Here is a 20,191-nt window from a genome sequence, read left to right on the forward strand (position 1 = left end):
GCAGTGTTAGGAAGGACTAAGCCTGGGCTAGTTGCACGAGATAAGCCTGCCTGGTCTCGCTGACACACCCTACCCCTCAAAGGGTTTTCATTAGAAATTTCAAATGGAATGATTTACAGATGAAATCTGAACTGAAATTGCAGTTTTTGGAGTCATTTCTCCAGTACAAAAGGTACTATAGGTGTTAATCAGTTCTAGTTAGATACGTATTACCTAGCAAAAGGGTAATCTAAAATTTGTTTATAAAATGATACATTTGGGCTTCTGCAGCACAGAAAAGCTGCTACAGTTTGTGTGGAAAAGAAATTCAGAGATTCCCTTGTGCTTCTCAGAGGTGAAGGAACATACGGACAAACTAGAAATGAAAGAAACTAGAGAGAAAAACAGTTTCAGTTATGGATAAAACCATTATATGAAGTAGGAAAGTGAGACTGATCGGCTTCGATTAGCCCGTGGCACCACCGGCCTCCCCCGCTCTGCTCCTGTCTGCAGGTACTGGGGACTGCCGGGGACCACGAGCAGCCCGGGCCGTAAAGAGAAGCTATACGGACGGACGGAGGATGCCAGGAAGACAAATCCGCGTTTCTTCAGCCTTTCCGTAGAAGCTAAACCCTGCCTCACCTTTCCAGGGGATCCGCGTGAAACTCCCAGGCACAGCGAACCATGCGAGCTGTCATAAAACCTGACTTAGCGTAACTAGGAAAGCCACCCCTGGGGCCACGGAAACCCATCACCTGCCTAGCGCACGCGGGAGCCGTGCTTAGAGACGCGAGGCGGTGCCGGGCTCCCGCCTGCTGCCGCTGCGCCCCCTCGGACCCCGGCAGCCCGGGATCCCGCGCCCGAGAGCAGCCGGCAGCCCGCGCCCCGAGGAGCGGGGCGCTGCCAAACGGGCAACGCTGCCTTCCTTATGCATGTGACCGAGAAAGGCAGCATTTACCTCCTGAAATAGCTTGGATTTAATTATTAACTTTTCATGGCGGATAGAGTCTCTATTGAGTAATGAGGCTCCATTGGGTGCCGCTTGCAGCAGGCACGGAAGAGTATTATTTGCATGGAAGTGGTTGTATCCCGGAAAGACAAGACAGAAACATGTACTCAGACAATAAAAAAGGGAACTGCCTAACTTCCATACTTAAACAAATCAATTATTCATGACTTGCTATTAAATTATTACTTTGTCAGCTACTCAAGAAGTTTGTTAGAACTCATTTTCACCATAATAAAATGCAAATCAAATACACAGTAAACTACATTAAAAAGGTCAAGTTAGCTATGGCTCTTGATGTTCACTCTCTTTTTAAACATCACTGGTCATGCAAAGATGACAAAAAATAGAAGAAAATTAAATAAGTTCAGTCAAAAAGTAGTGTACAGAAATACAGGCAGGGAGAGAGAGAGACAGGAAATGCAGATTCACAACAGCTACCAGTAAAGAGCTTAATCTCTTCATAGCAATTCCTTTTTTCCTCTGTCACAATTGTATGATTTCTTGTTTGGTGTGGTAGTTTGAAGCAATAACCTTTTCACATTTGACAAAGGAGCAGGCAATAACGTGTCCCTATACTTCAACATGTGAAAAGAGAGTGTTAATGTTTAAAATATCATGTTATGTGAGAAGGTAACTGTATAGAGGCCAGCAAACCTCAAGCAGAACATGTTGCTTGGAATACTCTGTCCTGAGCAGTATTTCTGACGTGTATAAATACAGAATCAGAATTAGAGGGTTGTTCTAAATTATAATCTGGATTTTCCAAAAATAAACACTATCCTAACCTCTCCCATGTTGGCTTAGCTTGCAGGCCCCTTTTTGGCAGCCATCCCATTGACTTCGCTTGACTCCAGCTGCCTCTGAGGTTCGTTCCAGATTCTTTTCAATCCAATCAAGAAAATTTGAAATAAATGGATAGTGTTAAAGTACAGTTTGCTAACTTATAAAACACCAGGAAAATTGAAAAATTAATAGCAAGATTCTTGTATAAAAAAAGAATCAGGAATAAAGGAAGTATTACTTGAGGAACAGCCCTTTTCCTGTTATGGCTCAGATGTCACACACATGTATGTTTTTACAAAACCCCTTTAAAAACACTGACTTTTCCAAATTTTCAAGTTTAGATTTGTCATCATGTGTGTAAAGACTACACAGAGCACAGACCTTCTAAACAGTCTATTTTGTTTTATATGCATTAATCGCTTTTGCTGTCGGCCGGAGGGAGATGTATTACCAGCAGGATAATATATAAAGCAAAGTGCCATCTTGCCAGGCTGCGCAAGGTAATCATATTCTGTGATTTTTATAGCACCTTTTCCCTAAGGGCCACAATGCATTTTACAAGTAAGATTGAATTAAGCTTGTCGGCACTCTCCATGGGAGGTAAATATTTCTCTTTATGTTGAAGAAGGGAAACTGAGGCGTCGGTATTAAGTCCCCAGCGAAACACTTAGCTGCATGCTTTCAGCCCTTGAAACTTCTCACATGATTTAATTAAACACATACTCAAGTGTTTTGCTGGAGCAGTGCCTCAGAAAGATGCTATCGCCACACTGCAAATCTATTCCACAGCTGGGAAAACACGGCAGGTTCCCAAACACTCGCCCCTTAATGACAAGAACTTTTTTCCCACCCTACTGTTCTCCCTAGAGATAAGATCACATCTTACAAGGCCCACGTTGAAAGCAGAAAGTTCATTGTCATGTTGTTGCGTGAGCCCACGTGCTTCATGGGAGTCCTCGTCCAGATGGGAAACTCAACTGCGAGGCAGCATGGGGCCCTAAACTCCCAAACTTTGGTGTCTGTGAATTGACTTACTACAACAGGAAAAGAGGGCTTAATACTGGACAGTTTGGTGTTGAAAGTGTCAGAATGTGCTGTTTTGATTAAGCGTATTGGCATGGAATTCAGCATTTCCAGATACACAGTGGAATTTCTAGTCTACGAATGTTTGACAGTTCAGGTGTGTGTCTTGAGTTAAAAAGCCAGTAGTTAGCTGATGCCCAGAGCAGGAATCCCGGCCAGTGCTCAGCTCCGCGTGGGACAAGTCTCCGAGCCACCTTGGGCTCCCACCGCAGCCCAGCTTGGCTCTCCCACTCTGCATCCCTGATGTCCAAAGCCCGCTCCTTGGTACCTCTTCCATCCCATTTCCCCAAGCCTTTGCCCAGCTTACCTCTGATCACATAGACATGCTTTTCCACCTCCGATTTGGCTACGCATGGTCCACCACACTCAGTCGCACCTTTGGGTCCCTGGTGGCGGGCTGCGGTCCAGCTGAGGGCTCTTCATGCAGGGCTGGTTGGTAGCTGTCAGCAAAGAAGAGTGGCGTGCCCGCTCGCACCGAACTGGCTTGATTGTCCTGTCCCAAAACCATTACAACACACACACTAGACCCACACGCGAGTGCCAGTTATGATCCACTTGGTCTTCCACTTCAAAGAGGTCTAAATCCTATTTGCAAGCAGCCTGGTGGGATCACAGAGGTTTACAGCTCTGTATGAGCAGAGACCAAAATCAGCAATGTGGTGACCGCTGCTGCCAGCACCCCTCTGGCTCAGCTCCTTGCTCAACATCCAGGACGTTATCATGACAGACTAGATGTTACCCCATCCAGATACTTTCTTGAATTACCTGTATTATTGCAATTTTGTCAATGTTTGGAGGGTGCAAACCTCTCAGAGCAGCCCAGTGGCAGGTGCGGAAGGATTCTTGCTGTGCCCCTGCTGCCTGGGCATTTCTGGAGAGCCTGGAGGCGAAGGCTTTCAGAAAGGCCTTCTGAAAAGGACCTGTATTAGACTCCAGCAAAACACTGCTCTTACCGAAGCCATACCTGAGAACCCACCCGAAGTCAGGACTCTGCTCCGCTGGCCCACGTGAGACAACCCCAGCCCCAAAGAGCCAGCTGTCCCAGAGCTGCCTCCTCAAGGGCCCAAGTCCTCCGGCAGGCACCCGTCCCAATGAAAGGTACCATTCCCCTTGCAAGATGTGGTGAGACAGCAAGTGAAGACAAGATATGAGCAACCCCAGGCTGCCGAACAAATGCTGAGCTTGAAAAAAAAGGACCAAATGTTAAAGGAACCACAGCAGAGGAGTCACTATGGCACAGGAATGCAGGCACATTTTCTTACCTCGAGGAAGCCCATCCCTAAAGAAAGTTGTGGATTCCTCACCAGCATTTCGGATCTTGTCATTGCTTTCCTAGCCATGCCAATGACAGTACTAACATCCCAATAAAGTGAGCTTGTTTCTGTCCCTCACTGCACATGACTTCCTGCAATTTAGTGCTCGCCAAGTGAGGCGTGATGTTAAAAGAAAAAAAAAAAAGTGCGGTACAAATAAAGAGCAATCTAAAGCACTTCTAAGATCAAGCGCTTTGAAGAAGCAGGGTTGTATAGTCCAGAGTTTTGATCTGTTTTTAGTGCACATCTCCATATTGATGACCCTTCTTAGAAAGTCTGAAAATGAATCCACTCTTAAATTGACATATAGATGATACATCATTACCTCCATAATATAGACTCTAATTAAAAAGATAGTAAGGGACAATTTTGGTTACCTATTGTGACTGACACTTTGCTTGTGTACTCTTTGCCTCGTCCTAGCTGAGCCTTCCTTTAGGAGGGAACAGAGCTGAACACGCTGCCAACACCCAGCTGACGCAGAGCCCAGCGTTACCTGAAAGACTCCCATCGCCCGTAGTCGGCCTTGCACCAGACACTAACTTCCTACCTCAGATGTACAAACAAACCTTCATTGACTTGAGAAGACTATTACTAATCCCAAACGTTAACATCACAAACTAAACCCTCAAACCTCACGGTATTGATTTTTCAATAAAAAAGAATTACAAGTGATATATTTGGCACATCTTTCTTAACGTACCTTCTGCTTCTGCAGTTTTTAGGGCTTACTGTCCCAACAGTTTTGATTTTCACGGCAAAAACGACAGCTAGCTACATACTGCCTGCCCCTCTCCTCCCAAACGAAAGCCACAAGTCTCCTGTATTTGTGCGCTTCGAGCAGCTGAGGCTTTCGAGAAAGGCTGGTTATTGTGAGACTTCTGATAAAACAGAGAGAGCTGGCGATACAGACGCACTCACATAAATCTGAGAGCAAATTTTTCCTGTGAAACGGAGCTCCTTGGAGCAGGACAGGAGCAACGACGCGAGCAGCACAGCTCAGGGCTGGGCCAGTACCAGGTCAGCCCCACACGGCGCAAGGACTTCACGTCCTTTACAAATCCCCTATGAGTAAAGCACACGCTCATCGCGCGGGATGCGGACTCGTTGCCAGAGGCTCCACATCTGAAGCACAGAGGAGCTGGGCTCGCACCAGCTTTACCGAGACGCCTGCCAAGACTCCAGGTCTGCGTCCAAACCCTCTTCCTGGCTGCTGGCGGAGGGAGCGGGGGCTGCAGCTGAGGCCCATCCCTCTCGTCACACTAGTGAATCGCTGATCCTTTGAGCCTGTCGTGTGATGAGAGGGATGGCCCGCAGGCCCCCTCCCACCGCCTCCGGTGAGGTCTGCCCGGAGAGGAAAGACGGTGGCTTCTCCCCTTTGTATAAAGGCACCTTTTCAGCCACGTTTTTCCTATGGGCTTTCATCCAGACCGGTTCCCGAGCGCATTTCTTATCTCGTGTATTCACTCTGGGGCAGCGGTGATCCGGAGGAGCGGGCTTACCGGGGAGGCCCGTCCTGCTGGGGGCTGCCTCGGCCCGGCTCTCGCGCCCTCGCCGGGCGGCGTGCGCCCCGGCGCCCGGCTGCAGCCCGCCCGCCCTCGCCGCCGCCGCCGCGCTGCCCGGCCCGGGGCTGCCCGGCTCCGCAGCCGGAAGCGCCTGCTGCTTTCCAGCGTGAATCACAGCGGCTCCTTTTCTATTTTCAGTAACTGCTAAGAATATGACAAATTTTCTCTAATCCCCATGAATCCAATAGCTACACAGTCTCTCACTACCATAAACAGCAAAGAAACGTCTAATCCCGAGCTGGAACGGGATCCAGGAGGCTGCTGCTATCCTTCCCTGCATAAAAGAGGTTTTTTTAAAATAAAGGGCCGTTTGGATGAGGCTGCAGAGCCCCAAACGCCAGCCTCAGGTCTATCAGTGTGGGAAGAGGCACAGCTATCACTGGGCTTGGTTTAAAAGGGAAGTACTCAAACTTCCTGCGGTTCAGTAAGACGACTTACACCCTTCCCAGGTCAGCTCCCCTGCCCCAGTGAGATGAGCAAACCAAGGACAAAGCCGGTAATGAAAGTGGGGGGGTTTCACCCCTCCTTCAGGCCGGTCCTTGCTCCCCCGGTTCAGAGCCCCTCGTTTCACCCAACCGGGGGAGCCGGAGCCGGCGCTGGAAAGCGGGCTGCGATGGGAGCGCCGTGCCAGGCGCCGGGCGCGCGGGGGCAGCCCGGCGGTGCCTCCGCTCAGCCCCACGGCCGCCGCTGGGGGCCTCGCCACCCCCTTTCCCGCGCTCCGCCGGAAGCGGGGACCCGGCGCCACGCACCCGGGGACGGCAGCGCTGCCGGTTCGGCACGGCGCGCTGCCCGCGCAGCCCGCACCCCGGCAAACTGGGGCCTCCAAAATCCACCCGGGCACCTAACGTAAAACACGGCCCAGTCAAAGTCTCCCAGCGCGTGATCAGAGACTGAGTCCGCTCGGGGCGGGGGGAAGGTTTAGCGACTGCGGCGCTGGCCGGTTTGGGAGAGCGGGCACGGGCGCAGGCAGCGGCCACGAGCGGGGCGGCGCGTCCTGCTCCCTCACCCTGCGCTCCGTGAACACGCAGGCGGGCTTTCGCCCGGCTGGAGGAAGGGAAATTTTGTGGAAAACGGTCTGCTGAGCACCGGCGACGAGCGTGCCTGCAGCCAGCCCGGGAAAGGAGGTGCCCGTGACCGGAGGCCGTCGTTACAGCTTCGCCGAGAGCTGTTTAACAGCGTGAGAGGAACAGGGGCTAACACAGGGCTCAGAGACAGCACGGTCCAGGCAAGCAGGACGTAATCTCAGTGGTGGTGTTAAATGAAAAAAATCTCCTGGGCACAGCCCTATTTGGCCTCTGGTCCATGGGAGTAAGAGAAAGCTGGGAGGGAAAGAGGGTTCTGTTGCCTCCCTGGAGATGTTATTTCAACTTCCTCTTCGTGTTCATTTAACTTCTTTCTACTGGGGATACACGAACGGTTTTCTAACAGTAGAAACCAAAGGTGGCCATGGAGCTAGGCAGCCAAGACCTCGCCTTCCCGGGACACTGGCACACCACTCTTGCTCATTTAAGAGGGGGCAAAACTCTGCTTGGCCTAAACAGATGCTATCTTACCATAGCTTAGAGAACCAGGGACTCGTGCAGACCTACACTTGCTAAACCTGAACCTGAAATAATACTGGTATCAGTTGCCTGTTCTGGCTCCTTTCACATTCCCACCTGCACGTCCCAGCGAAGGACTTAATATTTTGCCAATGCAGTAAATCCTTACTGCTGTGCCTGTTCGTGGGGACCAGTGCTCACCCAAGAGCGATACGTGCTCTCAATCTCAGACCTTTGCAAGCAGGTGATCTGCTTGTAGCGTTTTCAAAGATATTCTTGGATATTTTAAGTATTTCTTTATTTGATAATAAAATCGCTTGGTAAGTGACTGAGAAGGAAGAAAAATTAAGAAACTGTATCCAAATCTACATTAAAATCCCAAACTCTGCAATCTTTACAGCACTGGCAGCTTGGAGACAGAGCGTGGCTGGCGCTGGGCTGATTCCTACGTGGAATTTCCATAGTTCCTCAATCAATTACATGGAAAAAAAACGCCATTTTAATCAAAACCCTAAGGGTAGATGAAATCATGAGAAAACATGAGCTTTATTGCAATGGATATTGACTGTAACTCATTAAGATGTTAAGGTATTGACATCTCGTTTGATGAGAAAAATGTCTGATAGTGACTGTACATAACTGTGTTACACAGAAAGCCGGTATCAACACATCATAATGAGTAACTAATGATGTCTGTGGCCTAACTGTGTGATTAAAGCAGTATCCTTTGATCTATGTCACTGACTTGATTTAATGCCTTGCCAAGATTGAATTTCTGTGCATCACTAGGGAGATTCGAGTAATTTGAGTAAGTCACTAGCTGCGTCCCTACATCACCGGGGATGCTGGCAGTGAGCACAGTTGCTTCTGGAACAAAACCACCCCGGAGACACAGGCTGCCGAGGAGCGGTCACTGCTCCCTGCTTGCAAAGCCCTCACCTCTGCCGGCCAGGGTCCCGGTCCCCACCACCGACCAGGAACGCTAGTCTTCATTTCGCCTTTTCATCCTCAGTCCCTGCTCCTCGTGGAGCGATGCCATTTGCAAATTTTGGAAGAACCATTGGCTGAGAGGAGCTCGTAGGAAGATACTTTCCTACCTTTTTTCACTTAAAGGTTTTTTCATCTAACCCTAATCTGTCACACTACACCGAACCACAGGATTTTGTGCCTCTCTGTGCTAATCACTGTTGTTTAAACCATTGCACTTGTCCAGTGGAAAAATTCATAAGCGCATATTCTGCAGGAGAGCAACAAGCATACCAGGAATCAAAGCCTGCATGTGACACCAGAGATGCAAAAGCTCCTCCTGTCCTATCACACAAGACCAGTGATATATCATCCCACGTACAACCAAGAATTTGCAGACACAGGCCTAGATTAAGCAGTGTTGCTCTGGGGTTGCAGTTGCCACATTTGTCTTAATATTTCATTCAGGAGAATGTGGCCACAAAGGAGTGGCCACCCTTGGTGAGACCCAAAGGTCCGTCTGCATGACCAGAAGTAGCCCAAAGTGGCCCCTTTGGGCTGAGCACGTGAGCAGGCAAGCGAAAGCTCCCCGTAACGCCCTGCCAGCTTCCGAGCTCTTTCAGTTCAGGGATCCCTGAGCCGAGGGCAGTGTGTGCCCTAGCCGCCACGGAGGATTTCACTCCCGTGAAATGTTTATATTTTAAGTGTTGCAGCAGTTCTTCATAAGGAGGACTACTTTACCTGCTAACTATGACTCATTTTCTCTCCCAATCATCTTAACCTTAAGTGATAATTAGCATCAAAAGCATCATTGAGAATCAAGCTCTGGGTACCTCCCTTGGACAGGAAACTATTTTGCTTGATGAATAGACCATTTTTACAAAGGACTTTTTCCTGTACAGAAATAACTGCATCCTGGCTCCCAGATGCGTGGGTGTGATAGGGCACTCCTGATTCAATCAGCGATTGCCTCCCCGGGGAAATAACAGGAGCAGCTGCCTGAGCAAGAGGGGCTTGGGTGCTTAGCAGCTTCCTTTCTGCTGCTGCAACACTTACAAATGCCATAGCTGGGAGCAAGAGGCCCAGGAGCTGTGGCAGGGCCACCCGGTCACCCACCAGCCCTCGGGCAGGGGCCGTCCTGGCCTTTCCCGAGGGACGCCCTGCCCCACGGCTGCCCTTGGGGCTCTGCCCTGTGTTGTAGGCTTTTAGCACTTCTTGCTAGCTTATAGCAGGGACAGGGGCGCTGCCCCTCCGTGCACAGGCAGCCGAGCCGCAGCCCCTGCTCCACTCGGCCTGCACGAGCACCAGGCTCCAAAGGGTTTGAGCACAAGCAGAAGGAAGTTGCTCCCCCCACCCCCCAAATTAGAGACCTCACATACCAGGTGCAGCTTCTCCCTGTTAGGGGGAGCAAGGGCCACTCAGGCCGCTTTTATTGGCCGGGGTCAATGGAAACGCAGGCCACCTGGGGCTGCAGTGAGCCGCAGCACCCGGGGCCGGGACCAAACCCCCGGCCCCGCTCTGCAGCGTCCGCCTTCGGCCCTGGTGCCGCTTAGGTGCAGCAGAGGCCAGAGGAACGTCTCTCCCCGCGTCGGAGACCTTTCCTCCTGCTGTCTCTGTGCTTCCATTTACGTTAAGTTACTGCTCCGTGATTGAGGGCAGTGAAGCTCGTGTCGTGTTTCTGTGCTAGTCCCGCGGCGGAAAGCCCAGCTGAGCCCACCCAAATGAAGGCTACGCACAGTTGGTTTAAGCAAAGCAAAGCCCTGTTTTAGCGAAACCACCTGGAGCCATGCAGGCAGGGCCGGGCCCCGCTGCCGTCGACTGGCCGCGCTGGGCTGGCTGGCCACAGCTCACGGCCAGCCCGCAGGAGGGGTCGGCTGCCCGAGGAGCCGCCGGCTGGCCGCGGCGGGCTGGGGGTGCTCAGCGCCCCGAAACACAGACCAGGGGATTCAGAAGTGTGATGCCAAACGCAGGGAGGCCAGGGAGGGAGGCGAGGGTGCACAGACGAGCGTGGCGGGTGCTCCTCCGGGCGACGCTGCGGGTTGGCCTCGAGCGGGCAAAGGAGCACGCTGCTGCGAGCAGGAAAGGTACCAGAACGTGAAAATGAAATGACAGCCTGGAAAGAATGAAAAAGGTGAAAGAATCAGGTAGCTCAAGAAAAGCTGAATGCTAGTCAGCGATCCCAGCTGCCCAGAAAATACCGAAACTCCACCGTGGGCCCCACAGCACTAAGTCCCACGGGACAGATGGCCAGACGCCCGGCAAACCCGGGGCTCGGCGCGCGGTGCAGCCAGGCAGACGTCAGTCCCTCGCCCCCCAGGTTTGCCCCTCGATTTGGGGCAATTTGTGAGCAAAATGGCTCACAAGGCAGGATGCCTGCAAACTGCTGAGGATGGGAAAGGGAATAGGGAAAGAGAAGCATACAAATGGGGGGGTGCATGAAGGGGACCTGCCCCGTCCCCTGGGCTCTCCTTTTGGTGACAGAGGACGTTTCTGGTTTGCTTCCCGCCTGCCCTTAGCACTGACACGTCCCCTGAACGCGGGTCGCTCAGTGATGCTCTGGTTTCTGGTGCAGTCGTGGGATATCGAACCCAAAGGCAGTCCTTGGTCCAGATGCATTTTAGTGCCTCTCTCTTGGCTTAGCAGTAAAAAGAAATTGCACACCAGGGCACAATGTGCAGACAGTGCCATAGATAAAATATTGTCAGCAGAGTCCAGACTATCCATCAGAATAAATGTAGCTGATGCCGTGATTTATGGGACAAAGATGAAGCTTTAATCCTCCTCTCAGCAGTGCAGCCCAGTTTGCCACAAAAACCTGTTAAATTTTGTGGCATACGCTTCATCACTTCATTAGGAGATAGAGAGAAAATGGTTCAATGCATTGCTGAATCTTTTACAGATGGGGACTCTCCTCCCACCACTCTCGAGTGAAGGGTAATCTCTGTGATCAGACCCACAGAGAAAGACCCTGTGGGATTACAGAGCGCGCAGGCATTAACAACAGTGACAGGAAAGGAATACAATATCCCTTTAAACAATTAAATATTGATCCTGTGGGCCTGAGGTGGACTCCATCACACAGAAGGAAACACCTCTGTGAATTAGTTTGGTGACATCCATACCCTTAAGCCAACATAAAGGAAACCAAGATTATTTGCTTCGCTTATTTTCTTGACGTTTTTTTCCCCTCAATTAGAGAAACGCATCCAGCATAAACCGCACTTGCGTTGCAAACGATTAGCAGTCGCTTTCCCTTCAGACCGGAGGAGCCGCTTCCCGCTCCCGGCGGCTTCCGGACTCCCACGCTGCGCAGCGACGGCTGCGCCAGCGCAGAAGCCCCGCTGCCCCGCTGCCCCGCTGCCCCGCTGCCCCGGCCCCGGCCCCGGCCCCGGCCCCGGCCGGGGTCCCGGCCCCCCGCCGCGGCCCCGCGCTCGGGGCGGGCTCCGCTCCGCTCCCGGCCGGCCCCGCCGAGGCGCCGCCGCCGCCGCCAGCCCTCCCCGACGGCGGGGCGCGGGGCCGCCGCCCGCCTCGCCGGAGCCCGCAGCCGGCGGCCACCCGCCGGGCCGCCTGCCGGCCGGGGCTGAGCGCGCCCCGCTTCCCGCTCGCCTCCTCCTCGCCTCTTCGCCCGGCTGTCGTCGGGCGCGGCGGCTCCGCGCTCCCGGCGCGCCCCGGCCGGGCTCCGGGCGAGCGGCGGCGGCGGCGGCAGGGCAGGGGCTTCCCGTGTGCGAGATGCCAGCGCGGACGGAGAGGAGACCCCCGACGGGGCAGCCGGCGCTGACACGGCACACGCTGCCCTCGCCGGCCCGACGGGGCGGCCGGGGCCATCGCGCCGGGCGGGGCCGCTGCTGCCTCGCGGCTGCGGTGGGCGCCTTGCGGTTGTACGCGGGGAAACAAAAGAAGGCAAGAAATGTCTAAATTTAAAGTGCTGGAAAATCCAACCTTTTATTTACTACATTTTTGTGACTACATAAACGCTGAAACATTGTAACACTGAAAAGCATGATGACATCATCACTTGCTTTTTTCTTTTTTTTTCTTTTTTTCTTTTTTTTGCTTAGCAAACACAGCAGATGATATTGCACGGCATAAAGTGAGAACAGTAGCAAAGCTTAAAAAAAAAGTAACTTAAATCTTAACGCAGTACAGGAGATACTCATAAACAAACCAGAATAATGCCTAGTGCATTACACTTGTCGCTACACACAAAAATACAGAAGAAGAAGAAGCGCTTGACTAAGAGAGAGATCGAGGAAATATTAGCAATCGACTGTAATTAGGTACAATAATCACTTAGTCTGAAATGCAGATGCAACGCATAAACTACCACTGCTTTCTAATGGGCAAACTAAAAACGACAGCAATGTTGTCTTTTAGCAAAATCTTCTCTTTGTTTTCAGATTTTTATTTTCATTGCTCTGGAAGAACTCCCTCTTGCTCTTGGAAGATTTCCTACCTCTACTGATCTTAGACCTGATGATTGTCTTTGGCGCCCTCTTTATGTGACGAACACTCAAGCTAACTTGAAAATGGAAACTGCCTTGCGCTGAAAACGGAGCAAAGTCCTATGTGTAGGGAGGGTGAGAAAGCAGAGAGAGGAGGGCTGGGGCAAGGAGAGGTTACTAAAATGACCTCGGCCATGTGGGGCCCTCCTGGTTAATAAAGGCTCTTCGTTTAGCTTGGACTGGACAGTAGACACAAGGGTTACGAAGACAACTACCAAAGCAAGTAAAAGACAATGCTTTAAAGTTTATTTTCATTTAATACTGTTGTTTGGTTCATACCGCCAAACTAAAATGATTCCACAATGATTATGCAATAAATGCAGAACATATCATGAAAAATCAAACTACTAAAACAGCAACAGAAAACATTTTTCCTAAATACAGTTCTGTCCAGTGTTTAATAGCTAATGCTGGATTAATAGACTAATACTTTGACTCCCCCCTTCATGTGAAACATAACTCATTGCACGGCATCAGTTTATGTATTAAAAGCAGACACTTAGCCAATGCTTACCAACAGACCATTTAATGATCCTGCATTTCAGAGCATCTTTATTGCCCCATTTCAATACTTGAAGTATAAAAACGTATCTAGAAAGTGTAACTCTGACCAAAAGCTCCAACCCTGCCCTTGTCCTTCCCTCCCTCAACCCTTCCCATATCCCCCCAAACGAAAACAATGTACACCTTGAGCTTAACTACTGTGCATGAAAAGAATATTTACATCTGTCACAAACCATGTCAGTACACAACAGTCAGCTGAAACAGAACCTATTATTTACGCAAAACAAAACACAGGTGAGTGGCATCCTATCGTCTGTGCCATGATGCCAGCATCAGCTTTGCAGAATTATCATTGTCATTACCTTTTTTAAGTCAAAACTGCTTCTTCGCCCTTGAAGTGGTACGCAGCGATGTGAAGGGCGAGAGGACCGACGCAGCAGAGCACGGCTGCCCGCGGCGGGCGCCGGGAAGACCTCCCCGGCCGCTCGGCCCCCGCCGGGCCCCCCCGCGCCCGCCCCGCCGCCCGCGTCCTGCACGCAGCGCCTTTTCCAAATTCAAGTTAGCTCTTCTCCAAAGTTTTCACGCCCACTACTTGCTCTACCCGTGCGAATGGCAAATAAGAAAACGAAAACTCAGCAAAGTCTCTCACAAATGCCAGTGCTTTTTAAACATTAAACAACTTTTAAATTCTTTGGAAGTGCAGGTCTTACCCGCAAAGTAACCTTTCTAGAAAAAGACAAATAAATTAAAGGAAAAACACACTCATAATGCCTTCCTGCTTTCTAAGTGACAAAAGCACTACCTTGAAACACTCATTTTGGCATGTACAGGTTTTGGGGGGGAGGGAGGCCCGGGGGGAGATAACCTGGCAGTGTTTGTAACACACATTGAAGTGCATGCTAAGACAAGTCTGAAGATACACCCTGCAGTCAAGAGAAGCACTCTCCTTCAGTTCATCTCAGCATAAAGAATGAAAAGATTGTAACATAAAGCTTTGGCCATTTTTGAATCTACTATATACAATTTTTTTTTTAACTACACAGTCATAAATTAAAGCACTGATTAAATAAGCGTATACAAAATGTAATTAAATTAAAAATCACAGCACATTATAGAGAAAAAATAGGAACCATTTATCACAGCAGAGAATATTTTTTTTTACCCTGTGAAAAGAACATTGGCTAGCAAACACAAAACGTCCTAACTTAAACAAAAGAAAACAAAGCCATTTTCCCCTTTCTTGCATTCACTGCAAACGGCAATCTCTACCAACTTTGAAACATTTCCAGGAATAAGATCTTCCTTGAGTATAACAGAGAAGTTCTGCCAAAAAAAAAAAAAAAGAGAAGAAACCCAAACCCAAACAAAACAATATAAAAGAAATGTACAAACAAAACAACCCCTACAAAATAAATAAGAATTATAAAGCTTTTTTTAAGTAACCTTAACAATTATCAAACTAGTAAGTTCTGCCTTATCACATAGACTCTCTATACAACATAACCCTAAAGATTTATTACTATGAGGTATTTGGAGGAATTGGTAAAAGCAATGCACGGCCTGTCTGGGCTGAGGGACTCAAGCTGCTTTCAAGGGGAAAGAAGGAGGAACCTTTGGTTTGTCAGCAAGAAAGTGGAAAAAAACATTTTCCTTTGGTATCAAAGAAAGTTTCATTGCATGGTTGCACGGCAAAAAGCACCACGGTGAAGAATTATTCCTTTTTTTTTTCATTAGTGGCCTTTCTAACAGGCTGAGGTATTCAAAGAGTATAAGGTGAGAGATAAAGAGGTCAACAGCGGTTTAACACTTTGGTTCAAGCAAGGCACTCGTCCTATGAGTTTACAAAGTTTGCAACATGTTTGCCTAGAGCTTTATTATTATTATCCTTATAATCGTCAGTAGTAGCAGAGAAGTAAGAGAAGTATTCATAAGGTTATTATCATTATTATTAAGAATGAAGACAAGTTTACACACTGAGTGAAGGTTGAGGAAGGGGGACTGTGGGGATGGCGGGGGGTTAAGAAGGAGAATGAGTTCCCTTTACAGACCAAGGCCGTGCACGAAAAATCTTTGGTATTCTTTGGTATCATCAATGTGATTAAAATCACCAATGGAAATCGAGTGAGGTAGCGTCTTTGGTTCACACTATAAATAGTAGATCTTTACACACTTTTTTTTTTCTTTTTTTCTTTTTTTTTTTTAACACGTGGAAGTAGCTATTCCTTACCTTTTGCTTCTTTATCTTTAGCAAATAGTTACCAAATGTATTGTAAAGCTAACCACACCACAATAATAAACCAGAAGGCTAAGCAAAGTCTCAAAATTAGCCTCTGGGCCTTTGAATGCACCCAAACGCAGCTAGATAGAAAAGGGTAAGTGCTTTCTCTTTGTTTGCTAAATGCATAGTTTTCATCCTCATGAAAAAAGGAGGAGGAGGGAGAGGAGGACGACAGAAGGAGGAGGAGTAGAAAGAAGGACCATTTTTCAGGGTAAAACAGCCTTGTTTGCAACTCAGGTGAGGAGAAGTGTCCTAAGAGTCTTTGGTATAAGAAGAGGAGCGGTGTTTCCTAGCCCTCCAAGGAGCGGTAGCCCACCTCGGGCAGACTGCCCACGGGCACGGCGGCCGCCTGCCAAAACCCTCCCCAGGAAAGCCGCCCCGGCCGGCAGCAGCCCAGGAGCCCACCGGGGCCCCAGGGCCGTGCCGAAGCGGGGCCGGCGCCCCAACCGCAGCCCGTTGAAACGCTAATGCACATCTGCTTCTGGCATCAAATGGAGCAGGACCAAAGCTGCAAGCAAAAAGCCCGCTGGTGGCTCCTTCTGGTTAGTTTTGCTTTACCTGAGTAAGGAGAGCAGGACGAGGCCCCTGGAAAGCCACGTGGGGGTCACAAGTAGCCGTACTGGTTGCTCTGATTTTTTTTTTTCCTGGAAAGCTAATAATGCGTTTACAGTGTGGGTGGATTTAGACGTTTCACCTCTTTGCCAGCCTCCCCTCCTGGGTCGTTACGGTCAGTTTTGGGCGGACCCAACGAGCGGAGCGCGCATGGCTAAAGCCCTCGTGCCTTTCAAGCCAACTTTGACTGAAGCCCACTCTCCTCATGTGCCCAAATCATTCCAGGTTTCGCTCCCTCTCCTAGCTGTTCTTGTCAGGTTTTAGGTCCTTTTTTTGGAATTCAAAACTAACTTCCTTTTTGTCCGGAATGAAGTCTTGACCTTATCAAAGCAAATGGAAAGAATATCATTAATGAGATGGAGACAGGATTTTCTGTATAATTTTAAGTGTAACTTTAGAAAAAAATTCACCTACATGGAGGATTTGCTAAGAAATGATAATAATAAAAAACAGGGTGCGCTAAATAATCTGTCCATGCTTCAGTCAATGCATCGGGCAGTCTGCTCAGCGGTAAAACAGCTTTACAATTCGAATGAACAGTTTCATAATTATTTGCTTCATATTTTGAAAGTAGTTAAAGAAAAGTGTGATCTTTGTCTATTCAGAGTATGAGGCGCATATTGCTTATGGGAAGAGTGGTTTTGTTCATAATGGCTTATAGAAAAACAAAAAGCTTGCACATACTTAAACAGACATGTAAAAAATCCACTTAAAGTCTATAACTTGTGCATCAGTTTTAGGGTGTGTGGATATATGTGTGTGCATGTACACATATATATACACACACACACACATACACACACATAAAAATATGTGTGTGTGTGTGTGTGTACACACACAGATATAATCAGGGGCGTGTGTGTGTGTGTATCAGAGATCCTGAAATTGCATATTGGGTGCAAATTTAATGCTGGTATGAAAGTTCTCTTTGGTTTCAGCAAGTAGTCTCTAAAGACAATACAGTGGAAATACTGAAAAACATGGTAATGTACTTTGAATTTCCCTGCATTTTTTAATTCTCAAGTTTTAAATAAATAAGGCTTTCTTTCTGAAGCTGTAAGTAAGTCACAAAGCAGTGTTTTGCTGGAAAAACTCCAACATTACTTATCACTGTCCTTTATTAAGCTTACACTAATGAGACTGCATTTATAAGATACTTTATATGTGAGCTTATTAATATTTCCATGCCAATTATACCTCAGTGGGAATGGAACACTTTAAAAGAAAGTTTGATAAAATTTAAGGTAAGCTAGAAACTCTGAAAATTCACAGATTATGTTTGCTTTGTCAATCTTAAGGTAGGTTTAACATAGAAAGTTGTGGAGAAATATTCAGCCCCCAAAATCCTCTTTTCATTTGACTTTATTTTGATTAAGAGCTATTTCAGTTGTATTTTAAACACTTCCTGGCAATTAACTGTATACCCCGAAACTTAACTAGACCCTGTTGCCTTGGGAAGTAAATGGTGCTACACAGTTGCTTAGCTTTGGTGTCTCTAGTATTTTGAGTGGACTTCACAAAAGACAGTATCTGCTATTGTTGATGTTGGTTGGATTCTAGTTTACCTTGAATTTTTCTTTTTCTTTTTTAATAGAGTATAAGTAAGATTACCTATTTCTCGTTCTTGCAATGGGACATATACCTGCATATTTGGTTACTTTGTAATTTAATATACTTAGAATCACTACCGTAGCTTGAAATACCAGTTAGAAATCTAACAGGCGCGTGTATGATTTTTGAAGTTTCTTTTCCCCTTATACTAAAATTTAATATGCAGATGTTACACACTTTTCTTTTTAATTTTATCAGAGTAAGAACGGAATGATTTATCGTCTAAAGTTCTGTTAGCAACAGAGCACTTAAAGCTTTTCAACTACAATTTTTAAACTATTTCATGCATTATCCTGATTAACAGATGAGCAAGAAAGAATGCACAAGAAGCAAAGCTCAGCCTGCTACGCACAGATAGGAAGCCACAAACAACAGGCTGTACCTTGGTGTCACGGGAATTTTGCTATTGACTTTAATGGAACCATAGTTTGGCTTTCTAAAAGCACTATTGGGGCTCCCGTTGGAGCTGCTCCCACTAACGTTAACTGATGCTGCACTATTGTTTTCAACGGGAAAAGACCATGAGTCTTCAAACCTATTCCTATTCTCTTGCCTATTAAAGTTGGTTGGTAAATAAAAGCTCGCTAATGTCTATGGGTCTTGATCAGGTGCTGGGCCTTGTGATTTTACATGTATCCATACTTTTAATTTTTGCATACAAAACGTCTTAAGTCTCGTATTTGCAGGCTAGGTGGCAGCGCTGAGCTATATTTACATAGGACGCATGGTTTAGAAAGGTGGTTGTTCAACGGGCTTCCAGCAGGATCAGCCTGGGATAGTGTAATAAAGGGATGCACACACGAGAGCTACCACACTGTCTCACACAAAACTGCAACGGCTCCTTCCCCCCCCCCCCACTTCTGCTGAAGTCAACAGCAAGAATGCTCCTGGCTTCAACAGAAGCAGCATCCCATTATCAGCATCTGTGCTCTGACACGGGGTACAACTCCTTAGATGACATTCTTTCTTGCCAATCATGAAAGCAAACAGTAATGTGGTTTTACTAATTGCAAAAAACAGTCTTGATTACTAGTTTTATGTGTTATACAGTTCGATTAGTTTATACCTATAACTCTACATAGTATTTTGTGTAAAAATAGCTTTGGAATATTAAAATCATTGCAATAAAATACCTGCAATATAATTATTAAATGTGTTCTTTGGTAGCTAGTCGATTTTTTTATGGATGGAATAGTTTTCCTTTTTTAAATCTGAACATTCCTTAACAAACAAAGAGAATGCACTGGTTTAGGTGTCATTCAAATTTCTTTGCCTAGTTTGAACTTGTCTCCAGGCGTTGCACCAGTTAAGTTCAAACAATGAAACAGCAAAAATCACACTACCGTTCAAATGGATTCAGACGACTCCACGCTCTGCTGGCCATGCTACGGCACAACCCTCTCTGAAGACCAGCCCTGACTAAGTCCCTAACCACCGGCGTGCACACAGTACAGATACACTCTACACCTTCATGGCAATTGCTGTGGAAATGAAGAGCCATATCTGAAAAGATGTCCATTCAATGACAAGAAATCACTATGCTCCAAACCACTAAACAGCCAAGTACGGTGAAAATGATCATGGGTGAAGGTGTAAGACCAGTGGTTTATTCCTTTTCTCTTTGTGTTCCGTTTCATTCATTTCCTTTTCTTCTTTCTTCTTGTTTTTTTGCAAGTCGTCGTCCTACTAAAGTGTGTGTCTTAGAACAAAGTCATAATGCAGGTGAAATAAGTCTTTGGTTTCTTTGGACTTATAAATAACATTTTTTTCAAATAGTTCTAAGTATAAACCTGCTATCTTGAGGTCCTGGTCTGTCTTTATTTATTTATTTATTTTTAAAGCTTTTCCACCGAGGTTTAGTTCGTGGTTATTCCTTCATGCTTTGGTACAAGTGCTTGATGAAGAAGATGAGTTGCCTGAATTGGAGCTGCCCTCGTCTTGCCACTTATCCAGACTCCTCCTCCGTGCATTCATGAAAAAGTTGCTGACGGTGCTCAGCTCCAACCCTAGCTGCTGGGAAATGGTGATTTGTAATTCTTTGGATGGACGCTTATTTTCCTTGAATATTGCATGTAGAGTTCGACGCTGGACATCTGTGAAGACCAACCGAGGCTTTTTGGGGGTATTCCCTCTATCCTTCCCATGCTCTTGTTCTTTCCTCTTGCACGCTGCAAGAAAGGGGAGCAGTGGTTAGCGGTCTCGCAGAGGAGTCATCACGAATGCCGTAAATGACAAACTCAAAAAAAAAAAAAAAGACCCATTCAGTTCAGCTTCCAGATCTGGAGAGGACGTGTGACATAGGATGAGACAGAGGCTCTTACATGCAGATTTCACAGGGCTACCTAGGCGTACTCACATGCAGGGTTATACGTTTTACTTTTTAGCCACTCGGCTCTGCTAAAATTAACATGAGCGTTTTTGCAACCTCTGCTAGCGGCACTTTTC

General features: G+C 47.6%; 1 protein-coding gene across 3 annotated transcripts in view; it reads right to left on the minus strand.

The window, feature by feature from the left end:
- ONECUT1 (one cut homeobox 1) overlaps positions 1-20,191 on the minus strand; it is a 47,661-nt gene that overhangs the window by 7,584 nt on the left and 19,886 nt on the right. The window contains exon 2 of one of the 3 annotated variants that reach the window (XR_011143752.1): positions 3,162-3,294. The exons of 1 other annotated variant lie outside the window; for it this stretch is intronic. Coding sequence is in view for 1 of the 2 variants with exons in the window: in XM_068958611.1 (XP_068814712.1) it covers positions 19,622-19,914 (293 nt within the window). In the remaining variant the exon portion in view is untranslated. Of the gene's footprint in view, positions 1-3,161; positions 3,295-12,151; positions 19,915-20,191 lie in introns of those variants that run through there. One more of the 3 variants, XM_068958611.1, reaches the window with a different exon arrangement.

Source organism: Struthio camelus, chromosome 12 (genome assembly GCF_040807025.1).
Source record: "Struthio camelus isolate bStrCam1 chromosome 12, bStrCam1.hap1, whole genome shotgun sequence".
Classification (NCBI taxonomy): Eukaryota; Metazoa; Chordata; class Aves; order Struthioniformes; family Struthionidae; genus Struthio; species Struthio camelus.